The 14,824-nt window shown below is 52.5% G+C and overlaps 1 protein-coding gene across 8 annotated transcripts in view; it reads right to left on the bottom strand.

Moving 5' to 3' along the window:
• The window catches only part of Cacna2d2 (calcium voltage-gated channel auxiliary subunit alpha2delta 2), a 132,054-nt gene extending 117,888 nt beyond the window's left edge, over positions 1-14,166 (bottom strand). For 3 of the 8 annotated variants that reach the window (XM_034483876.2, XM_034483877.2, XM_076918116.1), the window contains exon 1: positions 13,708-14,164. In XM_034483876.2, coding sequence (XP_034339767.1) covers positions 13,708-13,922 — 215 coding nt within the window. In that variant the 5' untranslated portion in view covers positions 13,923-14,164. Of the gene's footprint in view, positions 1-13,707 lie in introns of all 8 variants that reach the window. The other 5 variants (XM_076918112.1, XM_076918113.1, XM_076918114.1 and 2 more) reach the window with 3 other exon arrangements.
• Between the last annotated feature and the right edge of the window lie 658 nt (positions 14,167-14,824).

The following is a 14,824-nucleotide window of genomic DNA, read 5'->3' as shown; positions in this document are numbered from 1 at the left end:
GCTGGGCCCCACTGTTGGGCCAGTTGGCCCGTGCATTTCAACATTGCAGCGTATCCTCTATAACTAGGAACCTTATTCCTGAGGGTGGGGGCTGTAGGTACTGAGACTTGGTCCAGGTGGTAGAGGCTGGGTTCAAATCTCATACATACTTGAAGATGACCTTGAAATTCAGAGCCTCCTGTCTCTACATCCGGAGTGCTGGGGTTACAAGCCTGTGCCTCTAAGCCCAGTTTGCATGGTGCTGGGACTCAAACTCAGGACCTTGTGCATACTAGACAAGCACTCTACCCACTGAGCTACATCCCAAGCCTAAGGCTAGACAGAGGATATTATCCTTTACAATCCTTACCCTGCTGCCCCTCTTACTGACAGAAGGCATTTTCTGGTATTTTTTTTTCTTACTTTCTGGTACTCTATGAGAACCCCCTTTGTAGACTTCTAGGGATCCAGAGGTATATCAAGAAGAGGTTTCATGGGCCATGCAGAGGCTCCGCTTCCTATGGCGCCTCCAGAGTGGTGGCCAGGCAGACAGGAGTTGCACGTCATTAAAACCTCAGCTTTTGCAAACAAGGTTAAATGTCTTGACAAAAAAAAAAAAATTCAATCCCCTTTTAAAGATGATACAACTAAGGCACTGACTGAACAACTGGGACTCCATAACTGACTTTGTGATTCCTTAGCTCTTTTCTGCCCCAGACCTTGTCCCTGGTTTAGATTTTCTAGCACATAGTAGGTATACACACCAAAGAAAACAAAAATCAAAGCTACAGGTCCCTCCAGATGGGCACGTGGAATCTCCACCCTTCTTCAGTTTAGAGTAATGGCCTCATCCGTACGCCACCAATCTGGAAATCACCTGTGAAATATATTTCTCCCGGCACTAGCTCAGGAGCCATGTAAATCACTTGATTTAATGGCCTCTGGGATTGTTCCCTGCCACCCACTTCCCAGAAGCTCGGTGCTAAGAAACCGGGACTGTGGGACAGCAGGCTGGCTGGCCCCAGTCATATGGTCTGGCTTCTAGGAACTGCCCAAGGGGCAGCAGTATCTAAGAGCAAGGAACGAGAAACAGATCAGCCTGTCAGGGGCTTCAGCACCTCAGGCTGGAGCCATGCACAAGGTACACCTCTCTCAGATTCTACTCTTGCTTTCTGCCTGCCCCACAACAAATCTTCAAGGGAAGGAGAGTCCATGTGATTTTCCAGAGGCTCCATAACCTCAGCTGAGGAAGGTCCAGGGCCACTGGAAAGACCAGGGACAATAGATGCCCTGGAGTGTGATGCTTCCACCATCCCTGCATAGTCTACGATGCACTAGCCATTCAGGGGTACCCCTTGTTCAGCTACGCTTACATGTCTTCTTCACTGTCCATCTTCCCCACAGACTATAAGCTCCAGAGAGCAGGGACCCAGTTAGCTCAACACACAGTGAAGGGCTTAAGTAGGGAAGGCAGTTAGGAGGTGGAACTAGAAAGACAGGCAGTCCGTGAAGTGGTCATCAGGGCAGATGAAGCTTAGGCAAGCATCGCTGCAGAGGATCAAAATAAAGGTAGTGGGGTGGCCTTCTCATTAGGCCAGAACTCCCCCCCCCCAGGAAATGTGGAGAGATTTGGGGACAGCATGACCTTAGGGAAACTCCTTGGAGCCAGTTCACCAACCCCCTCACCCTTGTCAAGCAGAACAGGCATCTGCTTTCCTATTTCTCCTCTAGGCCACGGCTCTTTGCCTTGACTCACCTGAAGGGCTCTAGAAAAATCCTGGTTCTCCTTTGACAAGGTAGCTCAGTTGGCAGGGCATTTGCCTAGCATGCATGAGGCCCTGTGTTCAGTCTCCAGCACCACAGAAGCCTGGTGTCCTGGTGCAGGCTTGTAATTCCAGCACTTGTAGATAGAAGCAGGAGAACCTGAAGTTCAAGGTCATTCTTAGCTACATAGTGAACCCGAAGCCTGCAGACAGCCCGGGCTGCCTTGTCTCTAAGTAAACAAAAAGGCACTACAGTCCCTTTTCACCCTCTGAGCAGCCACTGCAACATCACTAAAAGACAGGACTCAGGGCAGGAATCGTACTACCATCAGCCAAACCAGGCCCACAGGAGGCCCGATCCCAAACCATAGATAAACCTGCTCCAGTTTCCACAGACATGACTAGTTTCCCCCTGGGACCACCCATGCAGATCATGAGCTACTTGCTTTGCAAATATTTACTGAGCACTTGAGAGGCCGGATGCAGGAGCTGAAGGCAGTGGCCCTGGGCACACAACCTTAATGATCACATATGGGAAGAAGAGAATTCTGAAGTATCCCAGACTGTCATGACCCTCATAGGGAGATATGGGAGGCTTCAGAAGACAATGATTCTTTGCCAAGCACTAAGAAACAAGAAGATATTAGCTGACCCACAGGTGATTGGACCCTCTGAAGTATTTTCAACTGTTGCCATCTTTATAGTAGGTGAAAGGTGTTATCTGGTACCCTAGTGGGCAAAGACTCTCTCCTATGTTACCCCTGGACCATCTCTGTGTCTTCCAGAAGCAGACTCCTGGACTGTAGGCACCCTGAACATCAGCTTACGGGGCAGGATACAGATGACAGACATGCAGATGAAGAGTATCTTCACCTGCTGCAGGATTATTGCTTTGGAAATTATGAGACCCCTGGGGCTTGGGGGAGGAAGCTAGGAGGCTTGCACAGACGGCCAGAGTCAGCTGGGCAAGGCTGAGGCTAAAGTGGTCCAGGAGAAAAGGGGTAGAGGGGATTCCTGAGATACTCCTACACAAGTCCTTGGGGTTTCTAGGCCCACCTGACCAGGGTCTGGTTTAAGTAATTGGGTGTGCTACCTCACACCCTGCAAGTCTCCCTGCCTGCCTGATGCTGGGTGTAGCCTGGAGCAGAGAGACTAGAGTGGGTATTTAGGAGTGAGCCTTGACGGCTCTTCCCCTCCACTCTACATGCACACAGTGATAGCAACTTCCAGCAGGTGTCAGAAATAGGTGTGGATCACAGGAGGCCTATAGTTGACAGGATTCATGGCCGTGCCCAACAGAGGTCAGGTCCTTCCCTTTCTGGACCCCAAGCAGCTCTGGAGGGTCATACCCTCCTCATGTGACAGGAGGGGAGCACTAACCCAAATGGCACACAAACCCAGGAGCCAGAAAGAAGCCAAGGATTAGTGCAATGAAAAGCCTAGAGAGAAATGGGGAAGCAGGCATCAGCCCATGGGAACACAGCTTGTCAGAGTGTGTATTATTCATCGGGAGAGCCAACCAGGCACAAATACAGTCTCAGAATAGACACAGGTATAGCCCAGCCTGCAGCTGCCCTCCCTCTAAAATGAGAAAGAAGTTTCATAGACAGTACCCAGTGAAGTCTGGGTCTTCCCTGTGGTCATGGCCATGTGATACGTATGGCAGCTCATATAGGCAGGCCAGCTGCTCGGCTCTACGGCAGCAGCATATGCCCCTCTGCCGTGATAATATCCAGTAGCTTCCTGCTGCCTAGAATGGCCTGTCCCTGCCTTGACAGAGAAACAAAGATGGCCTGAATGACCTCCTCCAGGCCATGACTGGCTAACATCAACTGGCACAACATAGCATCTTGATGAGTTAAGAGTCTAGGCTATTATGCCTCAACTGCTAGAAGGTTCAAGCATCGTCTCTTTGTAAGGCTCAGTTTCTTCATCTATACCAAATAGGAGTTAAGTGGACAAGCTAGCACAACAAGTACCGCCGACCCATGGCTATACTGCAGGTGAAGGCAGGGTTGTCCTACTGGGTCCTTGAATTTCTGAGATGCCTCCATATCCAGGGCTGCTACAGACCCAGAGAGAAAGCCAGAGGCCCCCATGATAAACCTTCCCAGGCTTTCATTAGAGAGGGTCAGCCCTTGCAGATGGCCATGCATGATGACACAACATGGGTGTTATGGTGACACCCCAAAGGTCATGCGTCTTATGGCTGCCTGGAGCGTCTGAGTGCTTGGGTCCTGAGTGCAGAGTAGGAACCCCGACCCACCACTTGCTATCTGTGAGACAGTAGCGTCACTTAGCCTTGCTGAGAATCCCGTTCTCGTGTGTGAAACAGGGTGTACGTGAACTGGCCTCATTGGACAGCATGTATGAAACACACTACGAGGGCCCAGCTCTCAGAAACTGACGCTGTGGCTAAAATAACCACTTTCTTGCTTTCTTGACTACGTCCTTTCTTCTCGTCTTCTCTCCACCTCCCTGCACCTCTCACCGAAGCCCGTAGCAGACACGGTCTTCCTATCTTCCATCAAGCCAGACTCCTTGCTAACAGAACCCAAGTCTGTCTGCAGAATCTCCTCCTCCAGCCCCAAGGTGACCCCATCCTCAGCTCAAGGGTAAATCCTGATTAGCCTGAACCAATCACAGCATGCCTTCTCCATCGCCAGTGATTGGTTTAGAATGAGCATGTGACCCAGTGCTAGCCAATGAAGTGTAAGGGAAAGTAGGCTGGGGGCTTCCAGGCAAGGTTTCTTCTCTTAAGAGAAACTCCGAGGAAATAGCTCCTGTTCTATACATAAGGTCTGGGTCTGATATGATGCCTGGAGCTGTGGCAGCCATCTTGTTGTCATTAGGGAAGTTGACCAAAGATAGCCAGCCATAGCCAAAGGCCAGACAGGCGAGCACAAGGGGGAGGGACTTGGTTCTCATTGACAGCCTGTACTTAGCAACCTTGTCAGAGGAGGAAAGGCGTAGCCACAGGAGAAAACCTCATCTAGGGGTTGCCAAGGTGAACACAGATGTAGCCTTGTTTCCTTATCCCATCGCCAAATACGTTCCTCGGACTCAGTGTCCAAGGTGGTGACAGTCAGTACAATCCCCCCCCCCACACACACACACACACACTTCCACGGGTCCCATAAAGTAGACTACTGCTGGCACACTGCTGGTATAGGATTATAGGGGAAACACACAAGGTATGAGGAGCAGAAGGGCATCATTCAGGAAGGGGCCTCACCCCAGCACTGACATCCAGAAGACCGATGGCCATGGTTACAGAAACCTCATAAGTAGATATGTCTGGGTCCAAGGCCAGGAGTCAGGGGGACCAGAGAGCCTACTAGAACCTGCAAGTGGCTCTACCTTGCTGGAGAACAGACATTCCCAAGGCTTAGTGGCAGCCTAGGCAAGGACGTGAATTCCAGACTGAGCAGCAGACTTCTGGAGTGTAGGTCACTACTAACCCTCATGTGAAGACACTGCAGCATGGGGAGGAGGGGGTCCCAGGAAAGAAGGGGAGCCCACTCAGCCCCTGCTCACAGAGAAGACAGGGGAAGGACCTCTGTGAAGGCTCTGCCAGCTCCTTCACATTTCTAATAACTGAAGTTGGGGGCAGGGCGGGAGTGGGGTGCCTGGTTGTTTGTTTGTTGGAGCTGATGGCAGCACCGAGCCTGACCTTTAAGGCTTCAAATGCAACATTTCAGGCAGCGCCAGCGGGAGAACGCGGCTGTGGAAGGAAGTTATCAAGACTGAAATGCCACATCAGGCTGGAAACTCAGGCAGAGCAGGGGCTTCTACCTGTCTGCGGCGCACACCTGCCCCTCAGTGCCCACCCTCCTGCCTAGTGGCAAAGATGTCCTTCCCAAGGAGACCCAGAAAGCTTAGGTGACCCTGAAACAACACAGGGACATTGGCATCAAGTCCTGCCTCCCCACCCTCCCCAACCAAACACAAAGGCCCTCTACTGAAGTGCACCCAAGGAGACCTGCTTGGTTCTAACTGCTCCCTCACCCCAGGCCGCAGATGTGGCTATTTAAGACAAATGATTGCATGTCCCAGCATGCAGGTGACCACATGGGGGATCTTCCTTCAAGCGCTATGCACCGAGCCTGAGCCCACACATAAACATGTGTCTGAAGGCTCACTTCTCTCTCCTTGGGCCTCAGTTTCCCTGCACAGGAGACCGGGGCAACTGGCTCTTATGCAGCTTTGGTGGCTGTGACCCTCCTAAGTTCAGGACACACACAAGGCCCATAGTGCCCAGGCAGTTTCACCCAGGTTCCTTGCCCCTTCAGAAACAACCCCTGCCTTATAGGCTCCTTGGTCAGTTATAGGCACCTCTGCCTTTCCTTACAGAAACCCCTTCTCAAATTGTACAGAACCTTGGGCCATCCCACCTCCCAACATACTGACTTTGAGAACACTAATAAAGTTAAATGTAGAGTTCTTTCAGACATCAGGACCATCGGGACAGGACCTGGATAGCCCCAAAAGGCCAGGCCAGTGCCCTAACGCAGGGTACCAGGACAGCCAATTTCACAAAGATTCAGCACATTAAAAAAAAATGCATCCTTGAATCTCACTAGAGATACTCTGAATAGAGCACAGTGGGTCAACAGGTTCAAGTTTAGATTCTGAATGGTGACTGCTGACTGCCTGGACATCTTGCATTGGGCAGAGACCCTAAACCTGCTATAAATGCCCCTTGCCTTTCAGTGTGCAAATGAGAAGTGTGCAGAGAGGGAAACCCACCAGCCTAAGGTCACACAGCAAAGGGTCTTCCAAAGTGCCAGGACCTTGCCCTTCTCCATGTGACCCCTACAGACTTTCTCCATACAAGGGCAAAGACACTTCACTTCTCAAAGGCCGCATAGAGCTCCTCCTGAGTTCCGAGCCCTCCAGTGAATCTGAATACCATTCAGTTTGCAGAAATTTGAATTACAAGGACATAGCCTCTGTGTGTTTTCTTTGCAGACTGTCATCCTGCCAGTTGGTAGATGATCAAACTTTCTAGCTCAGCCTTAACTCAGGCTGTTCCTGACATAAAAGTTTGCAAAACATGGGTCTTCACAAGCAGGAGGCTTTGTTTCTCACTGCCAGCGTTCGCCCACCAAGTTCTGGCAATCACATCAAAGGCAGGTACAGAAGGTGGGCACGGCAAGCACATTCTGGCTGCAGAGATAAACTGTCATGTGCCTGCACTACGCACACACATAGAGGCATGAGCACATTTGAGTTCATATGTGCCTGCATGCATATAGCTGTACCTGTGTGTGTGTGTAAACAAGTAAGCATATATACACCTACACATGTGCATACAAACACCATGCTAGCACAAATACATCTGAGCACACAGCTACTCACAGGCACACAAGTAGTCACGTAAACAAGCATGATGTATATCTAATTCATTTGCAAAGGCATACATGAACACAGAGATATAGACAATCTTACCTATAAGCATACATATGCACTCAGGCCAAGATAAGGCCCCTGTACAACAGGAAAGCCCCAGAAACCATAACTGGGCCCAGGTCCTTATAAGACCTGACTGAATACTGGATGCCACAGGTAAGGGGACAGGTGCACTGAGGGCTGACACAGCTGTATTTGAGTACCCTCCTAGATCCAGGGCCTAGAAGTAGGTCTTTCCCTCATGATCCATGGTATCCCTACTCTAGGAGGTAGCACAGAGACCTCAAAACCCAGAGAAGCCTAGTATGTACCCAAGGTCATGAGCTACTGGAAGGGGTACTCCCAAGGGCACACGGAGAGGGCATTGCTCAGAAAGAACTGGCCATCTATCTGGAAAGAAGTAACCCAGTAACGGGGGCCCAGGATCTAAGGAAACGGAAGGGAGACTGGTTGGAGTGGGGATGTCTCCTTCCCTGTTCCCTTTGTCTGTGAGCATCATTTTTAGGGTTGGGAGATATTGTTAATGACCAACAGGAAAGATTTCCTCTCCTCCTCTTTCTTTGCTAAACAATTAGGCTAATCTAACCCAAAGTGGGTCAGTCAGAAGCAAAGAGATTTCAAGGTACCCAAGGTACCAGGCCCAGACAACCTCATGTACACACAAAGAGCAGGCCAGATTGGGGTGGGTCACACTTCATCCTTGCTAAAAATGGAAGTGTGGAGAGGAGATGGAAGACAGAACCCCACACTTGTCTTCTTAGAGTGCTGAAATGTTAGATGTGAAAGATTTGAGGAGAAAGGAAACTGAGGCCCAGGAAGGAAGGACCTCGGCCTGGGGGAAGCCACCTCGATGAGAAGGCTGGGCTGAGTTTGCTGGGTTTGCTCTTGACAGCTGAACCCAACCAAAGTAAAGAGTCCCCTCCCAAACACACAGCTAAGCAAGGTCTCCCAGTAAGCCCCATTCCCACCAGGCTCAGTCACTAAAACCAACAGTAGCTGGAGACAAACAAACAAATCGATAGATAAGGGTGTCTGTGGGGCCAGAGGGAAAAGCAGGGCCAGGATAGGGGACAGGATCAAGGGTGGAGACAACCGCAGGCACCCAATGAGTCTCAAAGGGGCAGGTCAGGACTTGTTTGCATAAGGTCAGGCTCAAGCTGTGTGGTGCAAAGGGCAGAACTCATGATTCCTTAAGGAAGTCCCACAAAACCTTCTGTAGGGCCTCCAGAAGCACTTGTGGGCATTTCAGTCTCAGTGGTCCTCTTCACTGACACCCTCCCCACCCCTGAGGTCCTTAGTGACGCTAATGTGGTTCTTGAGGTTGCAAAGAACGAGAGAAAAAAAGGAAGATTAAAAAAAATTTAAAAAGAAAAAAAAAAAAAACAAGTACAAACCACATACACACTTCCCTCCGGGGATACGAATATTGATTCTGTAGCTTCTTGTTTAGATAGTGGGCACCAGGAAAAACAAACCTGTCATGAAGAGAATCTCCTCAGTGAGTTGTAGGCCTGCATCTGTGATGGGAAAGCCATCACTATTACCTTAGAGACCTTAGGCAGCAATGCCCCTCCCACATCTAGGACCCAATCACCGGAAGACACAGATCAAGGGTTCCCAGGCCATTTTGGAATGGGTTGAAGACTGCAAGAAAGGATGTTTTCTAGAGAGAGACCATTCTCATCCCATACATAATGCTACCCTGCAGGGCCTGCCTGCTTTGACCCCTAAAGCTGCAGGTAACCTCTAAATATCAATGGGTCCTTAAGAACCTCAGACCTTCTACCCCAACCCCACCTGTTGTGTACAGACAGCACATTCTCAAGCACCTAGAGGGTCGGAGTCTTCTGAAGTCTTGTGGGCCTGGCAAAATAGCTGAAAGGCTCCAATTTCATATATGCATTAAAAACCAGGTCCTATCAGCCCCCTGACCTTTCTTTCTAGAATCATAATAGAATCTGGAAATGGAGTCACACTACACACGTACACACACACACACACACACACACACACACACACACTGCGGCTGAGTACCCTGCTTGCTCGGCAGGCTTTGCCACAGTTAAAGTACTAGGACAAGGACAATTCTGGGCCCCAGGGACATTCCATGATGACCAGCATGCACACAAAGAAGGTGGCATGTACAGTAGAGCTGGTAGGGTAGCCTTGGCCAAAGATGGCCCCTCAGGCTTGCAGGACACCCAGAGGAGAAAGAGGGACAAAACAGGCAAGGTCACAGAGGCTGGCTGTTGCAGAGGTGGGAGGGGGGGAGGGGAGGGGGAAGGGTCCACCCACCTCCCACATGCTCCTCCTTTTCATTTTTCTCCTAAAACACTTGGGTCTTTAGTTGCTCTCTCCACCTCCTGGGCTCCCATCCTGATGTCCCCTTGGGGTTGACAGAACATCCTCTCTTAGTCCTTTTAGGAAATGTAGGCTTTGGGCAGTCCTTTTCTCTTTGTGTCTCAGTACCCCAGTCTGGGGATTTTGAGGACAAGCTGGCAATACAGGTGAGCAAGCCATCTTGGGCTCAGTGAGGGGAGTCCACCATGAGCCTCATAACATCCCCACCGCCATTCACCAGTGACGTTTGGATATGGGTTGAGGGCGGTGGTGACAAGTAGAGACAGGAAGGAAGTCAGAATCAGGCATGGTGGCACACATTTTAGTCCCAGTACTCAAAGGTCTATATATGTACTGGTGTATATAGTGGGGCCTTGTCTCAAGAAAGAAAGGAAGAAAGAAAGAAAGTTAATTAAAAAAAAAAAAAGTTAACCCAGGGGGGCACTGTAATGGCAGAGAGCTGAGGTTCCACAGCCTTGGCTGGTGAACTTGATGCAGATATGAACAGTCGCTGCCTTGCTGCCCAAGAGAATTGTAGCTGCCCACTTGAGGCTGCCCTTCCCCCAACTGGCTCTCCCTACTAGCCTCTCTAGATTGTATTATTTCAGTAGGGAAAATCAAGGCAAGGTCATCTCAAAAGGGAGGCCCAGCTCCAGAGGCCAAAACGGAGCATGCAAGGCTTATCCTTGACACCCAGCATGCCTTCAAACTGTGTCCTCCCAGCTGGTAGCATCTATTTCCATTCAAGTAGAGTGGAGAAGGAGACACTGACTGCTGAAGGGCTCACTTGATCTACTTGTGGTGCTCACTTTACTTTGGGGTCAATGTATCCCCAGAGACATGTGTGTGTGTGGTGAGAAATCTGAAGGAAGATTCCTCAGACTATGGAGATACCCATTTTAAAGTGGGCCTCTTCCCTTTTCAGGAGGTTAGCCCGACATTTCTAGCCAGGAGGAACCTGATAACAGCACACTGTGGAGGGCAGAAAGACTAAAGGTCTCCCCCAAATTCTCAAGCCCAGGAGGGGTGCAGACACCTGGAAGCGGTGCATTTTACTGACAACGGCAGCAGGCCTGGAAGCTTCACCCCTCCCTCCTGAGAAAGCTGCAGCAGGTTGTTGGAAAGATGGGGGGACCCACACTTGTAATATTGCCTCCTACCAACAGGGAGAGCCACAGAGAGGTGGAGACTTATTCCGCAGCCCAGACAGACACGCGTCACCCACCATTAACCGTAGCTAGACTGACGCATGCCCTGTCACGGTGCTGCTCCTTGTTTGCCCACCCAGAAGAGAAGCACTTATGTACTCTGACAGACATTCATTTGTGGGGTGTGTGAGCCTCTCAGGGCCCCCTCGCTGCTTCCCGACCATGCCAGAGGAAGGGAGGCACCAAACCTACCCCATTGCTAGAGCAGAGCTAGGTTAAGAGGTGCAGCCAGGTGGGGACTGTATTCAGCACTTAACCATTACTCCACTAAGCAGGGGACAGAGGACCCAGGGATAACACAGGATTGGGTACAGGAACCCAACAGAAAGGACAAAAAGGCAAGCAGGCCAGGTTAGGCACAGAGTGATGAGAGGAGGTAAGATGAGAGAAGGGGGGACCCCAAAGCTGGAGTGTGGGGCAACAAGGAGAGACAGGATACATCAGGGCCATTAGCATCAAGAACTGCCTCTCAGCCAGCAACACTGGCTGGCCTGACCACTGAGGTGGGTGTAAATGGGAACAGAATGAAGCAAGTAAAAGGGCGCTGTGCTAGGACTCCATCCTCTGAGACATGGGAATATACACATCCATGCATGACACATGGATCTGAAACCCCGATGCAGATTCAGGTAGGGTGAGAGAGGCCCCTCTTCCTCAAACCAAAGTCCCCGTCCTCCCTCCAGTGCTAACTCCTCTGCCCTTTGCAATCTAATGGCTTGGTTCATTTCACCCGATGGCAGACAGCCACGCTGCCAGAGCGATCACGGGGATAACGGCCACCAGATCCTAAACCTGCATTTGATTAAAACCGAGCAGTTTGAGAAGCTGAGCCCCCTTCCCACAGCACCACACCTAGGAGGGTATTCTTGATCATTGAGAGCCCTCCCCATGGAAGGCTTGTTACCCCAGGACCATGAGGCTGATAGTCCTACTTTCCATCTTGAAAATCCACCTGTATTAGTGTCCTCCTAGCCTGGCCACTCTGATCCAAGGAAAGGTTAAGGGATGCCACTGACCCCTGAGCAGCCCATAGAGCACTGTGGCCCCAGCAGCAGCTCCAGCCTTTTATGTCAGTTTAACAAAAGCCCTAACTCAGAATCAGCGCAGTCACTGGGGGTGGGGGGGGTGTTACAAGAGTCCCCTTCCTCTCTCTAAGGATCAATAGATGACCATGGGACCAGGGCAACTGAAGGGCGCTGCCTGTCATGGCAAATCCTCCTGGATGTCACACATTCATCACCTCTCCCTAGACCCAAGAGCCTCAGTCCCTCTCTCATCCCCTAATTATGGATTGCAAGACATGTCCCAAACCCTCGAATTAACTCCAACTACATCAACAAGGGAAGATGTCCAGCTGAAAATGTGCGGCTGTAGTCACGCCCTCCTAACATCTTCTGGCTGAGAGCAGAGGTGTACACTGTGGACAGGGTCTTATATTGTCCTAAGGGAGACCCAGCAGCTGTGTAAGGCGGTGCATGCGCAGGGAAGGGGAGAGAGGTCAAAAAAGATAGAAAGAGACAACTACTTAAATCTTCACTGAAGGAGCTGGGAAATGGCTAGAAAGAAAAAAATGGCTTGGCTTTGAGGAGAAAAAAAAAGAACAATAAAAAACATGCTTTTGCTCTTTTTAAACACCGTAGTTTCGATCCAGTCTCGTCGCAGTAAATGAAAGACAATACCACAACCCACCAACCCTTGAACTTCCTTGTACTCCCCCATCCACTCGTGAAAAATCCAGACAGCTGACAGAGGACACGTCCGTGCGGCACCTGTAATTTGCCGACTGATCACCCTCCTGAACACAGCTGGGCTGTGTGAGGAGATCGATGATAAGGAAGAGGACAGGGAGACAGACTCCTAGCCCTGCTTCATCTGAGTTTGGTTTTTCCTCATCTGGGAGAACCTACCAGCTGAAGTAGTCAAGCTCTGTGGCAGAACTGGGGTCTCCTACCCAAGGGCAGGAGACTGTTATGACGCAGACTAGTCAGGCTCTTTTCTGGGACCAGACCCTTCCCTCTCATGCCCAAACCTAGGCCAGGACATTCGTGAAGGAGTTTGGGGACAGGTGGCTCCTCAAAGCCGAGGACAGACAACAGAAGCACGGCGGTTGCCATGCCCCAAACGGTGTCTGGACACTGGCATATGGCTGAGGCATGGTGTCAAGAAACAGATGTTGTCCTAAAGGCCACATGCAGAATACCGACTCCTTATCCAGACACATCTGCCCGACTTTGCCAGCTCTTGGGGAAGGTGAGGAGGCTCAAACTGACCATAACCACTAGCAAAAGCTGGCAGAACCTGGAAATGCTATTACCCAGTTGGTAGCAGGAGGAAACAGTGTCAGCATCAGGGGCAGGCAGGGGTCCTCCCCATCATTCACCTTCTGACCCAACCCAGCACCTTCACCTCCTCATTGAGCTCTCCGGGGACGTCCCCTCAGGTGGGCAACCATGAACAGGTGACATTGACCAAAACAAGAAGGTGCAGGCACCCTCTGCATCCAATATCTCCCCCACCCCCGAAGGAAAAGGCCCAAGAAGACAGGTGTGGATGTAAGCCCACGTCTGACTCTAAAGCGCCAGGTTCCCACCAGGGATCAAAGACAGGGCAGATGTGTGGCTCCAAGTCTACCGGGCAGGGGTCGCTGGCCATTCTCTCGATCAACCCCAGGTTCCTCTATCACCGGACAGTGGCAGGAGTATCAGCCGGCAGACTCGACCCCCGCCCCATCCCTAAGCTTGAAGATGTTTTGCTCTGTCCCGTTGCGGGGGGGCTGGGGGCGGTCTATGGGAAGCAGGGGCACCGCAAGGAAGTTTCGCGACGCAGCCAGAAGCTCCGGGACCCTGGCTGCCAGCCCAGGGGGGTTTGTAGCCTCCATTCTCACTTACAGCATGCCATGGGAACTAGAGCCCCCGCCCCGACACCCGGCGTGGAGGGGTAGATGAGGGCTGAGGGGCGCAAGGGAGCGCGGGGCTCCGCGGGGTCCCGCGGCCGAGGCCACTTACGTGTGCTGCTGGGGGAAGCTGTAGGCAGAGGCGCCGGGGGCGGTGAGCAGCGGTAAAAGCAGCAGAGGCGGCAGCAATAGCAAGAGCGGGCGTGCGGGCCCGGACGCTGGGCCCCGGGGGTCAGGGCAGGGCTGGGGGCCGCGACCCGGCCAGGGCCGAGCGGTCCGCACCGGGCCGGGCCAAGAAGCGCCGCAGGTCCGAGCCGGCACCGCCATGTTTCCATTCAAGATGCGGCGCCGCGGGGAGGGAGGGGGGACGGCGGCGGCGGCGGGATGGATGGGGGGGGGGGCGCGGGCGGCGGGCTGCGGGCGGCAAGCCGGCCTCTTCTCCACCGTCTCCGCGCGGGGCCTCCGGGGCTGCACTGGCTGCAGCGCCTCTGCGGGCTACGCGCAACGATCTCCCCGCCGCGCTGGCTCCAAGCGCTTTGAGCGCCTGGCCCGGGACCGGCGCTCAAATAGCGGCCGCCGCCAACCTGCCGGCGCCGCCCTCCCCTGTCGCTCCCTCCCTCCCTCCCTCTCCTTGGCCGGCCCGCCTCCGCGCGCCCCCGCCGCGGCCACGCGCCCGCCTGTGCCCGCGCGCCCCTCGTCCCCGTTCACCCCGGAGCCTGCCCTACTGGCTCGCGCAACCGATCCGAGTCCAAGCTCGCGAGTCCTGAGCCCCAGCCGTGGTCCCAGCGCCTAGAGCACGTCCCTGCCCCCACACCTCAGACCCGGGAACTCCTCTCGGCCCTGTGAGTGGGAACACTCCTAGACAGTCGCACACATGACCCTTCTGGGGCTCGACCTTCAACAGGCTTAAGGCCTGGAGTCACAGGTTTAATGGTGGAATGGCAGGCTTTTGCAGACTACAAAGGAGGATGGCAGTACTGTCACATCCACAGTAGCTCCAGCTACCTTAAGATTTCCTCTTGTGGGGATCGGGGTGAAGGGGGGACGCGGGGGACAGCCCTTGGCAGAAAAACGGATCTTGGTTCTTTGGTTCTCCTAGTCCTTGGGAGGGAATCTGAGCCCACAAATGTGGGGGCCGAGGGAAGCAAGATACCCCAGCTCTTGCTTTGCTCCACTTTATTACCCAGACAACACTTGCTGGGGAGCCCAGGCCTCAGCTCCCTGGACTT

The sequence above is a fragment of the Arvicanthis niloticus genome, chromosome 21 (genome assembly GCF_011762505.2).
Source record: "Arvicanthis niloticus isolate mArvNil1 chromosome 21, mArvNil1.pat.X, whole genome shotgun sequence".
In the NCBI taxonomy this organism is placed as follows: domain Eukaryota; kingdom Metazoa; phylum Chordata; class Mammalia; order Rodentia; family Muridae; genus Arvicanthis; species Arvicanthis niloticus.
This window is presented reverse-complemented; position numbering and strand designations above follow the sequence as displayed.